At 36.7% G+C, this 15,856-nt stretch overlaps 2 protein-coding genes across 2 annotated transcripts; one reads left to right on the top strand and one right to left on the bottom strand.

Moving 5' to 3' along the window:
* The first annotated feature begins 553 nt into the window (after positions 1-553).
* Positions 554-7,890, top strand: LOC124645206 (BPTI/Kunitz domain-containing protein-like). Its single transcript, XM_047184984.1, has 4 exons — positions 554-713; positions 6,661-6,852; positions 7,144-7,231; positions 7,725-7,890. The coding sequence occupies exons 1-4, from the start codon at positions 554-556 to the stop codon at positions 7,879-7,881; spliced, it is 597 nt and encodes a 198-aa protein (XP_047040940.1). The 3' UTR covers positions 7,882-7,890.
* A 4,048-nt stretch (positions 7,891-11,938) lies between these two features.
* Positions 11,939-14,998, bottom strand: LOC124645075. Its single transcript, XM_047184819.1, has 8 exons — positions 14,967-14,998; positions 14,543-14,780; positions 14,164-14,271; positions 13,526-14,007; positions 13,154-13,256; positions 12,869-12,964; positions 12,366-12,521; positions 11,939-12,021 (listed from the first exon to the last, which is right to left on the bottom strand). Exons 1-8 carry the CDS (start codon positions 14,996-14,998, stop codon positions 11,959-11,961), a joined length of 1,278 nt encoding a protein of 425 aa, XP_047040775.1. The 3' UTR covers positions 11,939-11,958.
* Between the last annotated feature and the right edge of the window lie 858 nt (positions 14,999-15,856).

The following is a 15,856-nucleotide window of genomic DNA, read 5'->3' as shown; positions in this document are numbered from 1 at the left end:
TACGTCCATGCATGCAGCTCTGATCTTAACCCTATTAAGCACATCTGGGACAACCTTGAAAGACGTATCTGAGCAAGAGTCCCAGCCTCTATAACTTAGGAGAGTTCATGAGTGCTGCGATAGAAGAGTGGGAATATGTCCTAGTAGGATATCCAAGATATCATGAATTGATAGCCAAACCTACTGCGAGAAGTCCTCAGAGCCCGAAGCGGCAACACCCGTTACAAAAGTCAAAGAAAGTTACAAAGAAAATCTAAACTCCTTTTTTCGTAATCTAAATTATATTTAAAGATTTTTTACAAAAATGGGTGTATCTATTCAATTAATCAATTCAGATTTGTGTGGTGCAAAGAAGAATAAACAAATTATCAGCCAGAAAAATGCAATCGATTTCGAAAGGCAATAAATAAATAAAATATATAAAATTAATGATTTATTTCACGTAGGTCGGATAAATCTTACGTGTGAATGCCAATAAAAATTTAGTTTTATTCGAAACGGTAACACACTACTGTAATATCGTGATGTAGTTAGCTAGTAAGTTTTGTTAGTGATGAATATAAAATCAAAGACATTGCTAGAATTGCTTGTACTTTCTATGCTGGTTGTAATAGTACGTTTAGCTTACTCGAGTGAAACAAATGTTGCAAATGAATGGGAATCAAGGAAATCTGCTAATAAAATGTGTGTAAAAGCAGACGAAATAATTAGAGGTACGCTGTTATAAGTTAGTTTAGTTGCAACAGATCAAGTGCGAGTCGGACTCGCGTTCGAAGGTTTCCGTACCAGAGCAAAAATGAAAAAATCATCAAAAATCAGGTTTGTTGTATGGGAGCCCCCCACAATATTTATTTTATTCCAGTTTTCAGTATTTGTTGTTATAGCGGCAACATAAATACATCATCTGTGAAAATTTCAACTCTCTAACTATCACGGTTCATGAGATTCAGCCTGGTGACAGACGGACGGACGGATGGACGGACGGGACACCCACAAGTTATTTTTTTGTTTGAGTTATAACGCGCCTGATGTAAAACTGTTAGGGAACTTAGTTTATTAGTACATTGTAATAAAATTAAACAAACATTGTGCATTGCAACTTGTACTGGATTATCTAGTAAAGTGAGCTTGTCTTGTTTTAACTCCAGAAAAATTAAAGGTGTGTTTTAGCCTCTATAATTTCCCAAAGGACCTCTCTGAAGAACGCTTTCAGGGAATAGTTTAAATTATGAAAAAAAAAACAATGATTTTGTGTATTAATATATAGTTTAATTGGAATCACTAGTTACAGTTAATTTGATATTGTTATAACATTGAAGAATAAGGATTCTATCCATTTCTGCGTCTCGTGGTCGTGGACGGTGTCGTGGTGGTCGTGGTTGTCGTCGGAAAAATTTTGTGGTATATTCCTTGAACAAACGCTTTAATCTGAAGCGCAGTTTCTGAAGAATTTAACGCTCTATGAGTGAGGTCTTTCAATTTTTGAAGAAAACTTTCTAAGTCTGCTCGTCGTTGTATGGGACCTTCTTCCAGTTCCTTGTCCTGAGTGATAAAAATATCTTAGTAAATAAATACATAGGAAAATATGTGGCCGCGGTAGGTGCTTCGCTACATATAAAGTCCACCATTTAGTTATAAAAATGTGATAAATGAAGAACCGCTCGACCGATTTTCTGCAAACTTTACATAAACCCATCTACTAAATAATCAGAACACAGTCTAATTTTTTTTTGGTTATGATAAAATTACAAGAAAAGTGGCATTAATTTTATAAATATCTATATATCTATAATACATATATAATAAAATGATAGGAAAGTCAAAACTGTACATTGAATATTTTTTTTAAAGAATACTTAGAGGGTGATTTATAATCGATTCTGATCCCAAATATGTAGTTTTTAGAATTTTTGTCTGTATGTCTGTTTGTCTGTATGTTTGTCCCAGATAAACTCAAAAAGTACTGCATGGTTTTAAATCAAATTTTGCATGAATATTAGCTGGGGGTCGGTTCAACACATAGGCTTTATATTATCACGCTATCACCTACGGGGGATGAGTAATGAACCATTATTTCTATTAATGTTTCTGTGAAAGCGTATGCAATAATAACACATAATTGAATGTTGTACTTATATTAGTTGACCGGCCTATTATCGATCTTTAAACAGAAAATCTTGTATTTATAAGTAACTCGGGAGAAAAATAAAATTTTACGAAATCGTTTAGCCAAAGTTAACGTAGCTCCATCTATGGTATATAAAGTACATCAAATTTGACAAAGCAGCGAGGTGGTAAATAAGAATGACATATATTAATTACCATTTATATTCACAGATGGAGTTGTGTATTTTCTGTAATTCACCATATTATAACAGAGGGTTAAATTTTTTTATAGTTATTTTAATTTTGTTTGTCAGTTTGCCATGTCACATCAATATCCCGCTATAATTGTTATCGTGATGCAAGTAAAATTGATAGTACTTATATTATGCCAATTTAAAACCGAGCCATCTAAACAGTTTTTCAAATATTAACGTCAAAAATGATTACATTCGCGGAACAATTAACTCATCGTCTTCTCTCGTGTCGATGATGTCTTATAGCGCAACTACACTTTGGCAGCCCAATATCAGCGAGAGCATAATTTAATACACATTTAATTTCGACTAGCCTCTGGCAGATTTTCGGTTTTACCCACATAGTTCCCGATCTCGCGGTATAGACGTTGTCAACAAGGAATAAAAAATTCGTAAGTATCTTCTGTAAGCATGAATCTACAATACTTCTAGGCAATCAATCAACAGAGAGTAACTAATTGGAAGCCGCCTTAAGAATTTAACGACATGAGTATAAAGTTAGTTCTCATGGTATAATCGTAGTTTTTTTTATTATCTATACATCTATACATATAATAAATCTGTAGAAAAGTAATTTTTGTACATTGAAGAAATTGGCAAAAAAAATAGCCAGCATGTTAAAGGATAACTAACAGAACCCATTTCCATCATTTTTGTCATTTTTGTCTGTTTGTCTGTTTGTCTGTTTGTCTGTTTATCTGTTTATCTGTTTGTTCGTTCGGGATTCACGTAAAACCTACGAATTCAATGCAGACAATGCTTATATAAAAAAATTCTACGTAACTTGGGGTATTACTTAGTTTTTGTTTCATCGAAATCGATTCACTCTATCAAAAGATATGATTAATTTTGTGAATTCAAGATGTAAATTATTACGACACGCAATCTGTTTGTCAAAACTGTACATTTGAATGTTGTACTTATATTAGTTGATCGGCCTATTATTAACCTTTACACAGAAAATCACACCTTCATAAGTAACTTCGGAAGAAAAAAAAAATTAAAATTGTGTTTAGCCAAGGTTAAAGTAGCTCCATCTGTGGTAATCTGTGTTAAATAAAATACATAAAATTTGTCAAAGGAGCGAGGTGGTAAATGACAATAAATTACCATACATTCTTTATAGAGGATTATTATTTCAACAGATGGAGTTGTGTATTTTCCGTAATTCACCATATTTTAACACGTAGTGTAATTTTTCGATAGACATTTCAATAGTGTTTGTCAGTTTGCCGTGCCACATCAAAATCCAATTATAATTATCACCTTGATGAAAGGAAAATAATAGTTCTCAGCCAAATATAAAACGGTGCCATCTAAATTATTTTTTGAATATTATGTCAAAAATGATGACTTTAGTATAACAATTAATTATCATTTAAAGTTACAGATGGAGTTTATATCAGGATGTTTTCATAAACATAGTTTAGCTTCTCTTCCACTAATGTGGTGGCCTTAAAACAAATTACTTTGAGTGAATAGTATTAAGTAGACCTTCATTATTTTTTTTGATGCAAAGTATGTAAACTTAATCCTAGAAGAAAGGAGGATCTGTCTCTCGCAAGTGCTGCTAAGCGTGAGGTAGGTAGGTAATGTAGGATTCTGTAGCTTTAAGAACAAGCCCAGATACAAAGTGCAGATAAGAAATGGGAGCTTTCTCGATTTAATACCATACACACGTAAAATGCTTTATGCGTCTGAAAACGTACAAATTGCGCGTCGCATACCAGACACATGCTTACTTTCAACTTCTGATCGCAAATGCACTGGTCACGATTACGAACAGTCTCAGTAAGACCCGAGCCAAGTCTAAAAAAACACCTTTTATATAAAACTACGTTTGATGTCATTCAATCACAAAGACAGAATTGTTTTCTGTTGCAAATCCTATCCACCTGTATCCTATCCTAATCCAGCATGCGTTGCAGGTGTGCATTGCACAAAAACCAATGGTATCCTATTCGAGAAGTCAAAAGAGTCGACCTGCCAACGTCAGCTTCTGCGCTAAGCAAGTGTTCTTAATAGTACCATCAGAATTACATTCATCGTTGAATGAGGTGAATAAATTTTCAGAAACCACAATAACAGTAGGAGCCAAAGCATATGATCGCTTCATAGAGCTCTGATTGGCCCCAGTTGACCAAGTCAGGTCTGATTTGTTCGTTCATCAGATCTTTGAAAGTTTTTCGGTGGACTTTTTTTACTTACTGTCGTCCTGTTTACGTGTGACACAAAATATGGTATATAAACGCAAGAGCGAAATTTTCCTGGTGTGCGGTAGTGACTCCCAGTATACAACACTTTTGTTTCTTTTGATTTGCTGGCTCCACCAAGAAATGACAAATTGAGAGCGTACATTTTGTAAATCTTGGCAAAACTGCAGGTTTCAAGTACGAACACATGAAGTGGACTCTCACAGATACGTACATTTTGCCTATTCGTGAACTAATGCAAACATTTCGGTGGAGTCCCGGCTTAGGCCTCCCCCACATTAGGCGTGCGCGATCCTCGGGCGTGTGAGTAGCGCGGGCGTCGCGAGCACGCTTCATGAACGTCGCGTTTTGCTGCCCTGCGGCATTTACCTACAGCGAGGTCGCGGCGCGCACGCGCCGCTCTCCTTGACGTTTAACTGCTAAGGCGTTTAGCGGGTGGCGGGGATAGCAGGCGAAGGGGTAAGAACGCAACTCGAGCGCCGCGTCGCTTGCACTCTTCACACATGCCGCAGGGCAGCAAAACGCGACGTTCATGCAGCGTGCTCGCGACGCCCGCGCTACTCACACGCCCGAGGATCGCGCACGCCTAATGTGGGGTCAGCCTTACCATAGTGAGTAAGTGCACAGAAAATCCCCGTCATACAAGTGTTTCTCCCCAGTAGTGAAACTATCCTACCCTATGCGCCTGCTGATGATGATGACTCATTTTATCATCCATCCGGCTATTCCCCAACTATGTTGGTGTTGGCTTCCAGTCACCGAATCTGTTTGAGTACCAATATTTTGCTTGGAGCGACTACCTATCTACCTATCTTCAATCCAGTCAACTACACAAGCCGACATCCATGGTAAGACTGACAGACTTTCTGGCTTCTGATTAGTCGCAGCAGCTGCAGAAAATGTACAAATGACAGCTTTGTCAGACTCAAAGCATATCATCATCATCATCAGCCTATCGCAGTCCACTGCTGGACATAGGCCTCTCTAAGTGCATGCCACTGAGATCAAAGCATATAGACATAGATTATAACTGTTTCCTGTGAAAATTACTTACGCACCATACGTAATAATTTTCCAAATTGGCTGACTAGATCCAGAGATATTCACAACGTCACAAACTTTACTTCTTTTGTTTAGATAAATGGTCACATCCACAACACAACCTTGATCAATGAATCTATGCGACTGCTAAGTGCTAATCCTAATTATACTGTCACGTGAAAGAATGCACCTACGGGATAAGTAGTATTTTGACTATTCTATATTGCCCACGCAGACGAAGTTGCGGGCAACAGCTAGTTTTTGTAATAAAAACTATCCTATGGCCAAAACTATGGATCTAACGCATGTACTAAAAGTGAAACTGAATAGGTACTAATTTACTTACGGGTTTATATGAGTTGACAGGCATAAACATTAAAATTAGAAAAAACATGGTTTCTTTGAACAATTTCATTCTCTAACGCGGCTTGTTCTAATATAACGAGATTGTAAAAAAGAAATAAAAACAAACTAATTGTAGCATTAGTTTATTTTTATTTCTTTTTTACAATCTCGTTATATTTAATTAGAACAATCCGCGGATATAAAAATATCCACGATAAAAATGTATTGCGAAATATTTTGAAAGAACATACCATAGATACACATAGGCATGTGCTTTTTTGTAGATTGTGGAAAATATACAAAGTATTTCAATAGCCTACTTCAGTAAGCTTTGGTACGTTCTACTACGCAGTATTTCCTTTATTTTAAGTTGAAGTTGGTGGCAATGATAACTGAAACAACATTCATGATTCTTATCAAAGTATACTCTCGGCTGTGACTTATTTGATAGCGATATTTTCTTGGTCTATTTCTGCCGTGCATCGGAGAGCACGTAACTGTCGGTACTGAGCCTGATCTCTCTCCGGTCTTGGCGGATTGCCACCCATCGGGCTATGAGAGTGAAGGAATTGCACCTGTATCTGCGCAAATGCTTGTGCACTACAATATGTCCTGGGCAGTCGGCTAATCTCCTTACATGTGAACAGCCGCCGTAGCCGATAATCGGCTAGGAGGACCTCATCATCGTATTTCTGTTGCAGCCAGGCGTAAGTCATGTCTATTACGGCCTGACACGGGGCCCTGCCGAGCTGATATTGTCTCATGGTATTACGATGCTAAGAAATACAGGTGTTACCGGTTCTTCTGGGGGGGCTGCCAGGGGAACGGCAATAGATACGTTACCCTTCGAGATTGTATGAACTATTGTTACCTGAATGATTCAATGGCAGGACGTAAGTTTCAAATAAAATTTAACTTATCTGTGATAGTGGTAGTGGCCTAGTTTTCTAAGTACGTGGGTATGTACTTTCTAAATAAATCTTCAGACACCAATGACTGATTAAAGGTGAAGGAAATACCTTGAGGAAATCTGGACCATAAGTCTGAAATCAACAACCGACAACCCGCATTAAGAGATGTTATGTGGCCTAGTTTTTTCTCCGGTTTAAAAACTGTGAAACACGGTTTAACTTATTATTTTTCTATTTTAACAATAAAATGTAATAAATGTTTATTTGTTACAGCGCGCGTACCACATTTTTGCTCTCTAGCATTCGATTTCGGCACATGTTATGGTAGTTACAATCGTTGGGCCTGGGATCCTTTACACAAGTGAGTCTCTTATGGACTATACAAACTCGTATTACACGCCTTTTCACACTGGCAGATTTTCCGCCCGGTGTTTCCCCGTAATACTGACTATGTCGCTCTGTTCTTCCGACCGGAAAATCTGCCATTGTGTATACATACTCTTTAAAATTGTGGAAGGAATTTTTATCCAATTACATTTCTAAATAATAAAATTACAAAACCATTTTGTCGCTTACGACTTTTACTTATAAGCTAGCGCGCGTATTGTTATCCTCGCCCCGCTCAGACGCTCCGACCCCTTTTGGCGCCTTAGGTGCGCGTGCCGGTTATGGAATTATTGTTGACCAATTCGTCGCCTTAATTTCCATGGAAATATGCAGTCCGCTTCAAAGCCTCTCGCGTCGGGCTAAGATCGCTTCTTACATCAAATAAATCCTGTCATCAACACGCGTTGACGTTTTTAAAGATGCCTTCATAAAATAAGAATTCTAAACCTCCTTTTAATGTATTCCAGGGATTGCAGACGTCGCTTGTATTCGGGCTGTGGAGGAAACCAAAACAATTTCGAAACTCGAGAAGAATGCTTCGCAACATGCGTCACTGGGGCAGACAACGATATCAATTATGTGCCTACTACATGTATACCGTTCACCCTTCCTGATGCTGATTAAAAACAAAGTTCCTAGGCACAGTTGTATTCTTGTTTCATTTATTACCTTTAGCTAGAGTAACACTCGGTGTCGTGGTGGGTAAAGAGAAGCTGGAGCAACGAGGCAGTCACTGACGTGAGTTTATGAAAAACTTTGAACATTCACGTGTTCATTTACATGCGAATTTTCTATTCGCTCAATGAGTCAACCAAATCGTTGCAAAGATAAATATTTAATTTAAGTATAAGAAGATTTTGTATATTAGGTAGGTACTTCGGTTACTTAGATTTCATCGCCGTCCTAGAATGTTGCAGGTAAATACTGCAGTGTGCAGACACACTTTAAAAAGGAATAAAGTTTATATGCAGGTCGCTTCCAACAGGTATCTGTGGAGATCAAAGGGGGAGGCCTATGTTCAGCAGTGGACGTCCTATGGCTGAGATGATGATGATGATGATGATGAAAGTTTATAAACAGCCATTCGCTGTCGTATTTGCTTTGTAATACCATAAATAAAAATAATATGAAATCTAAAATTGATTCTTTGACTTTATTGTTTCACTTTCGACAATGAGTGGTTTTTCGGTTAGTGATTGTGACATAATTTATATGAAACTAATAGGTATCAAAATTCGGATCAATTGCAAAACAACGGATGGATATTGGAACCCGCAGTACATCAGTCAATCAATAAATTTATATATGTACTAGCTGTTGCCCGCAACTTCGTCTGCGTGGGCAATATAGAATCGTCAAAATACTACTTATCCCGTAGATGCATTCTTTCACGTGACAGTATAATTAGGATTAGCACTTAGCAGTCGCATAGATTCATTGATCAAGGTTGTGTTGTGGATGTGACCATTTATCTAAACAAAAGAAGTAAAGTTTGTGACGTTGTTCAGCCAATTTGGAAAATTATTACGTATGGTGCGTAAGTCATTTTCACAGGAAACAGCTATAATCTATGTCTACATGCTTTGAGTCTGACAAAGCTGTCATTTGTACATTTTCTGCAGCTGCTGCGACTAATCAGAAGCCAGAAAGTCTGTCAGTCTTACCATAATATGGATATCGTCTTGTGTAGTTGACTGGATTGTAGATAGGTAGTCGCTCCAAGCAAAATATTGGTACTAAAACAGATTCGGTGACTGGAAGCCAACACCAACATAGTTGGGGAATAGCTGGATGGATGATAAAATGAGTCATCATCATCAGCAGGCGCATAGGGTAGGATGGTTTCACTTACTCATGGTAAGGCTGACCACACATTAGGCGTGCGCGATCCTCGGGCGTGTGAGTAGCGCGGGCGCCGCGCGTGCGTCGCGAGCGCGTTGCGTGAGCGACGCCCGCGCTACTCACACGCCCGAGGATCGCGCACGCCTAATGTGGGGGAGGCCTAAGCCGGGACTCCACCGAAATGTTTGCATTAGTTCACGAATAGGCAAAATGTACGTATCTGTGAGAGTCCACTTCATGTGTTCATACTTGAAACCTGTAGTTTTGCCAAGATTTTCAGAATGTACGCTCGCAACTTGTCATTTCTTGGTGGAGCCAGCAAATCAAAAGAAACATAAGTGTTGTATACTGTGCGTCACTACCGCACACCGGGAAAATTTCGCTCTTGCGGAGGACGTTTATATACCATATTTTGTGTCACACGTAAACAGGACGACAGTAAGTATCCACCGAAACACTTTCAAAGATCTGATGAACGAACAAATCAGACCTGACTTGGTCACCTGGGGCCAATCAGAGCTTTATGAAGCGATAATACTATTTGGCTCCTACTGTTATTATGGTTTCTGAAAATTTATTCACCCCATTCAACGATGAATGTAATTCTGATGGTACTATTAAGAACACTTGCTTAGCGCAGAAGCTGACGTTGGCAGGTCAACTCTTTTGACTTCTCGAATAGGATACCATTGGTTTTTGTGCAATGCACACCTGCAATGCATTCCGGATTAGGACAGGATATAGGTGGATAGGATTTGCAACAGAGAACAATTCTGTCTTTGTGATTAAATGACATCAAACGTAGTTTTATATAAAAGGTGTTTTTTAGGGTTTTTAGACTTGGCTCGGGTCTTACTGAGACTGTTCGTAATCGTGAACAGTGTATTTGCGATCAGAAGTTGAAAGTAAGCATGTCTCTAGTATACGGCGCGTAATTTGTACGTTTTCAGACGCATAAAGCATTTTACGTGTGTATGGTATTAAATAGAGAGAGCTCCCATTTCTTATCTGCACTTTGTATCTGGGCTTGTTTTTAAAGCTACAGAATCCTACATTACCTTCCTCACGCTTAGCAGCGCTTGCGAGAGATAGATCCTCATTTCTTCTAGGATTAAGTTTACATATTTTGCATCAGAAAAAATAATTAAGGTCTACTTAATACTACTCACTCAAAGTAATTTGTTTTAAGGCCACCACATTAGTGGAAGATAAGCTAAACTATGTTTATGAAAAAATCCTGATATGAACTCCATCTGTAACTTTAAATGATAATTAATTGTTCCACTAAAGTCATCATTTTTGACATAATGTTCAAAAAATAATTTAGATGGCACCGTTTTAAATTTGGCTGAGAACTATTAATTTTCTTTTCATCAAGGTAATAATTATAGTTGGATTTTGATGTGGCACGGCAAACTGACAAACACTATTGAAATGTCTATCGAAAAATTACACTACGTTTTAAAATATGGTGAATTACGGAAAATACACAACTCCATCTGTTGAAATAATAATCCTCTATAAAGAATGTATGGTAATATTGTCATTTACCACCTCGCTCCTTTGACAAATTGATGATGTATTTTATTTACCACAGATGGAGCTACTTTAACCTTGGCTAAACAAAATTTTCATATTTTTTTTTCTTCCGAAGTTACTTATAAAGGTGTGATTTTCTGTGTAAAGATTAATAATAGGCCGATCAACTAATATAAGTACAACATTCAAATGTACAGTTTTGACAAATAGATTGCGTGTCGTAATATTTTACATCTTGAATTCACAAAATTAATCATATCTTTTGATAGAGTGAATCGATTTCGATCAAACAAAAACTAAGTAATACCCCAAGTTACGTAGAATTTTTGTATATAAGCATTGTCTGCATTTTATTCGTAGATTTTACGTGAATCCCGAACAAACAAACAGATAAACAGACAAACAGACAAACAGACAAACAGACAAACAGACAAAAATGACAAAAATGATGGAAATGGGTCCTGTTAGTTATCCTTTAACATGCTGGCTATTTTTTTTGTCAATTTCTTCAATGTACAAAAATTACTTTTCTACAGATTTATTATATGTATAGATGTTGTAGGTACATATTCTACGAAGTCCAACCAATCGGACATAGAGACCGCTGCCTGAAAGGTCAATTTGTGGATACGACAGGGCTGTTTCCTGGCGTGTTAATTAAGAAAGACATTTGTAAGGCACCGTCGAAATTGGTTAACTATAGCAAACTGTTATTGCTATTTCTGATGACACTCACAGAGGTCCTAAAAGTAGACCTAAGAGTACTAAGACCTAAGAGTAGTGCTGGTCTTTTGTTTAAAGATCATCGTGAATTCAATCACAGTTTTTGGTCATTCTGACACCGGTCAATTGATAACATCAATTAATACATCGGTATTCTTCTTAAGTTATGTAATAACTAGCTTCTGCCAGCGGTTTCACCCGCATCCCGTGGGAACTACTTCCCGTACCGGGATAAAAAGTAGCTTATAGCATTCCTCGATAAATGGGCTATCTAACACTGAAAGAAATTTTCGAATCGGACCAGTAGTTCCTGAGATTAGCGCGTTCAAACAAACAAACAAACAAACTCTTCAGCTTTATAATATTAGTATATGTAGATATATCAAAAAAAAAATATTGGATCATACTAAAATATGTCAATCATGTGCTATAAATTGTTTATTTAGTAAGAAAACTAAGATACATGAGACAAAATGAAAAAGCAAAAAGAAAATAACATAGGCTATGAATGAAACTAAACTATTTAAAGGGATTTTAGAATTTGCATGTCTGTTTTTGTACTTTCTGAGAATAAAAAGTGTGAAATAACAGTAATTTTCACTGTTCTTCTTCTGCAACTGTTTTTAACATTACAAAATATGAGAACGATGTTTTCAATATCTGAAATCAAAAATAATTTATGGTTAAAACACGTAGGAAGGAAAGATAAGCAGAGATATTTTAAAACAACAAGATTTGTCTGTAAATCTTGTTTTATTCTGGAGATATACATACAATGTACTTTCAAAATAATAAAGCTAATTAGCGTAATAATCAGAGATAATCGTCGGTTTTGTGTCACCATTTCATTAAAGTTGTCTCAAAAGGGCTCGCCGCGTTCGCCTCCCAAATATCAGGGACTCTATATAGTCTTTATATAGTCCTGTCGTCTGCTGTAGACGAATAAAATATAAAAAGCTAATACTATACGTGTTTGTGCAGTAATTGTAAATGTTCTAATTTACCGCAGTCATAGTCTGGACGCCGACGGTGAGCATGCTCATCATCTTCAGATCTATAGACCTTTGCGACTGTCTCAGCATCACGAAAACAAGCTTTCGGTTCTTAGTGTCCATGTATTCCCACGGAACTAAATACACGGCATCGATTAATTTGTCATTCTATAAAAAAATAAGGTTTGCTAGGTAACAGTTTTTAAATTAGTCCTAAACATAATCTATGTGGTACATCCCCGAAATGTATGGGGTATAAATAGAAATATTTAATGAGAAATAAGAAATTGAGGAGCAGTAAAAGAGTAAGAGTGAATGAAAGTAATTTCAATCCATTTGCGCATTTTGTTCTAGCTCGGTAAGACGGCCATTCTGACGACCGAATCGCCAGTTGCCTTAAAAAATAACTTTTTTTTCAAAATCATGAATCTATACAATAATTTAATAACAGTAATTCAGTTAATACGAGTATTTAGTCAACATTTTAGGCCCGTTTGCCCTGCAGTTTTTCTTACCGAGGATCCCAAGAGCTCAAATATTACACTGATTTGAATAAGTTGTTGAAAGATTACTACTGTCAGAGGCCCGTATCGCACCAACGTTTTCATATCCTGCAATACAGTTAACAATAAGTATTAAATTTCACCAATAAGTTTTGTTAAACTAACTTTAAATAACCTTCATATATACCTACATATACACATAGCTTTCATTGTCATGGATTTGAGTGTTATTTTTCAGTAATGTACCTAATCATAGACTTTAAGGGACCTGCTCATTTGTAACAGGAAGAAACTTACCAACTGTGAACACTCTAACAGCAGAATACAGCCACTGACTTGATGAAACACCATGTATGCCAAGAGTGCTGGTCCGAAAGCGTTTGACATTTCTGAAGAAAAACTTCAAAGAAACGTAATTTAATTTTAATTTAATACTGATGATTATTTTGGTCCTCGAAAACAACATGAGATTGCTTTTGCATAGATTCAAGTAAAATACGGGCACAAAAGTGTAAATAATCATGACTAAGCGCTTACCACGATTAAATAGACTATTTTAAGTAGGATTACAACGTTTCTATAAAGCCATAAACTCTATGCTAAAGATGGCCATATCTAGGTGACTGGTTGGTACATGAAAACATTTTATACATTACTAGAGGTACTTACTTAAGAATAAGGTTGTGATGACGAATATACTCTCGAAGTTTACCGAACACTTCTTTCAATTCTTCCTCAGTATAAGAGTGATCTTTAATCGCATCTGTATTTTCGTTCGACTCTAACACTGAGGCGGGCTTCTTAAAATTCGCAAGATGATACGTCAAGAGTCTCATATGTCCCCACAGATGAAATATTACCAATGAAACAGTGAGGTCCACAACGCAAAAATAACTCGTGCAAGTGTAAGAAATGAAGCAGTTAAATGAGGTCATAGCTATGTATCCCTTAAACTTGGTAGTGTAGTCGAAAGGCACGGAGTAAAACACAGAATGATCGTATGTCGCGTTTGCAGGAATCACATCTCTGAACATCCCTCTAGAGTAACAATTGTAAAACGGTATCATGTTGAATAACAACAAACCGTTTAACGCCAAACCGAGTAAGTAGACCGTGTAGAAATGAGATATTTTATGTATAAAGATGTGTGTCTGAAATAGAAAGATAAAAAGTCAGAACAGATATTAATTAAGGTGAATTCTTGAAGAGACACATCTAAGAGGTGAAGCCTTTGGGCATTCCTCATTTGCAGTTTAATGTCATCTAGTCAAAAACTCTAGTGGCAAATAACCGAAAAATAAACATACCTTGTAAGCATATTCGGATTTATGCCTATGATGGAAAAGGTGTATTTTATTCACGAAAGATAACATTACTTCATTATATTTTCTTGATAATATCATTAGGCACCTTGACTGTTAAAAAGAGAAATACTTGATTAGAACAATTCACACCCAGTTGATGTAGGTCAAATGGCACAAAAGATTTTTTCAAAATAAAATAGCCTGCTCCTAAGAAAAATTGAAACCATACAGTCGAAGCAATCGAAGAAAGAACCTATAAAGCCACAAGATAGGAGATAAAGTGTTTTGTGGCCAGATGCCATGTCATAAATGTAGTTAGAAGTGTTGAGTTCGCCTCTTTCCTTTCTGATGCAGTTAATAAAGAGCATGGTTTGATACTTACGCACGTTATACAATTCATAAACACTGTGATGTAAGTGTGGCCTAATTCGAAAGAAGACAGCACTCCAGTATTGTTCCTCAGATAGACGGCGCCGCCGACAAGAGTGGCTACATTCAGTGCCAGCACGAAGTACCGGTAAGTAACGGATTCGTTCGGAGTCTTCGGCCAGCTATCTAAGATCCACATACTTTTCCGAGCGATATTTATGTAAAATATGTCTTCAACTTTCTCCACCCCTCTAAAACGATATATTGCATGTGTTCATATAATTAATAAACTATATGTAGGTCTGTAACTAGGGAAAAAGAATTAAAAATGGAAATCTTTGTACAGGTCTAGGGCCCAACACAGCACTCATGTTCTTTTACATCCATGTGCTAAAATTCTTGTGTACTAACAAAATTCATTTTAAGTAAAAACTTACTCTAAGTCAGAACCGTCTGATAGAATTTTCATGTCGAGGGATCTCAATAGGTATCGTTTCAAAAGGAATCAGTTTTTCAACAGCATTATTGAAACTTTCATCGGCCCTATATAAATTATCCCACACATGTTATTATCTATTTGATGGACGTAATTTTGCAAAACAGAGGGGTGTTATGACTAATCAGGGTCGCTTTCAACATATCAATCATCATTTGTATAATTATGAAGATTTCTTACCTAATCTGTCCTGTATTATTTTTCTATATCTACATAGAACTGGATTATAATTGTTCATATTTACATACGTATATCGTTTATGGGTAAAATATCTTCAGTAAGATTCTTGAGCATGTAAACCTCATAGCGTGGTTCTGAGACACCGTACATTATAGGCATTTATAGATTTAACCCAGATGGCTTCACACTTCTAGAGACCAGGGTTCTTTTGGATTTTATTTGGGCAAGATATACTTGGTAACGTCTTTCTTCGCGAATCCATTACACCCCTAGTTGACACCACAGTCGATGTCTTTTTCTAGACAAAAAATGTTTGAATTAGCTTCTTTAATTGAATAGGCGCATTTATAGAAAAAAGCTTGTTTATTTTTATAATACCTTTCATCACAAGGTCGACACAACGATTCTTGAATAATAACCTACTTTTAATCAATCAACTTCAATAATTATTGGTCTCTGTTGTTGTTTGAGTCCTGCGGTGAAAATGCCAATAAATATGATTTATCAAGGTTAAATGGTACCTATACAGCTGTTAGGCATAATTCTGAACAGGTAAAATATAAACCGTCAGGGACAAATTTGCAAGTCATGGAACTTAGAACACAGTTAGGATTACTCTACGTTAGTTTTCCTTGTCATCTAGCATGTTAT

The sequence above is a fragment of the Helicoverpa zea genome, chromosome 31 (genome assembly GCF_022581195.2).
Source record: "Helicoverpa zea isolate HzStark_Cry1AcR chromosome 31, ilHelZeax1.1, whole genome shotgun sequence".
Taxonomy (NCBI): Eukaryota; Metazoa; Arthropoda; class Insecta; order Lepidoptera; family Noctuidae; genus Helicoverpa; species Helicoverpa zea.
The sequence above is the reverse complement of the archived record's forward strand: the minus strand, read 5'-3'. Positions and strand labels throughout refer to the sequence as shown.

Coding starts and splice junctions, on each gene's coding strand:
- LOC124645206 (XM_047184984.1), top strand. CDS start 554: ATGAATATAAAATCAAAGACATTGCTAGAATTGCTTGTACTTTCTATG. Junction 6,853..7,143: donor GAATGATTCAATGGCAGGAC/GTAAGTTTCAAA, acceptor TATTTGTTACAG/CGCGCGTACCACATTTTTGC. Junction 7,232..7,724: donor GCCTGGGATCCTTTACACAA/GTGAGTCTCTTA, acceptor AATGTATTCCAG/GGATTGCAGACGTCGCTTGT.
- LOC124645075 (XM_047184819.1), bottom strand. CDS start 14,998: ATGAAAATTCTATCAGACGGTTCTGACTTAGA. Junction 14,272..14,542: donor TTATGAATTGTATAACGTGC/GTAAGTATCAAA, acceptor TCTTTTTAACAG/TCAAGGTGCCTAATGATATT. Junction 12,965..13,153: donor TGTTAGAGTGTTCACAGTTG/GTAAGTTTCTTC, acceptor ACTGTATTGCAG/GATATGAAAACGTTGGTGCG.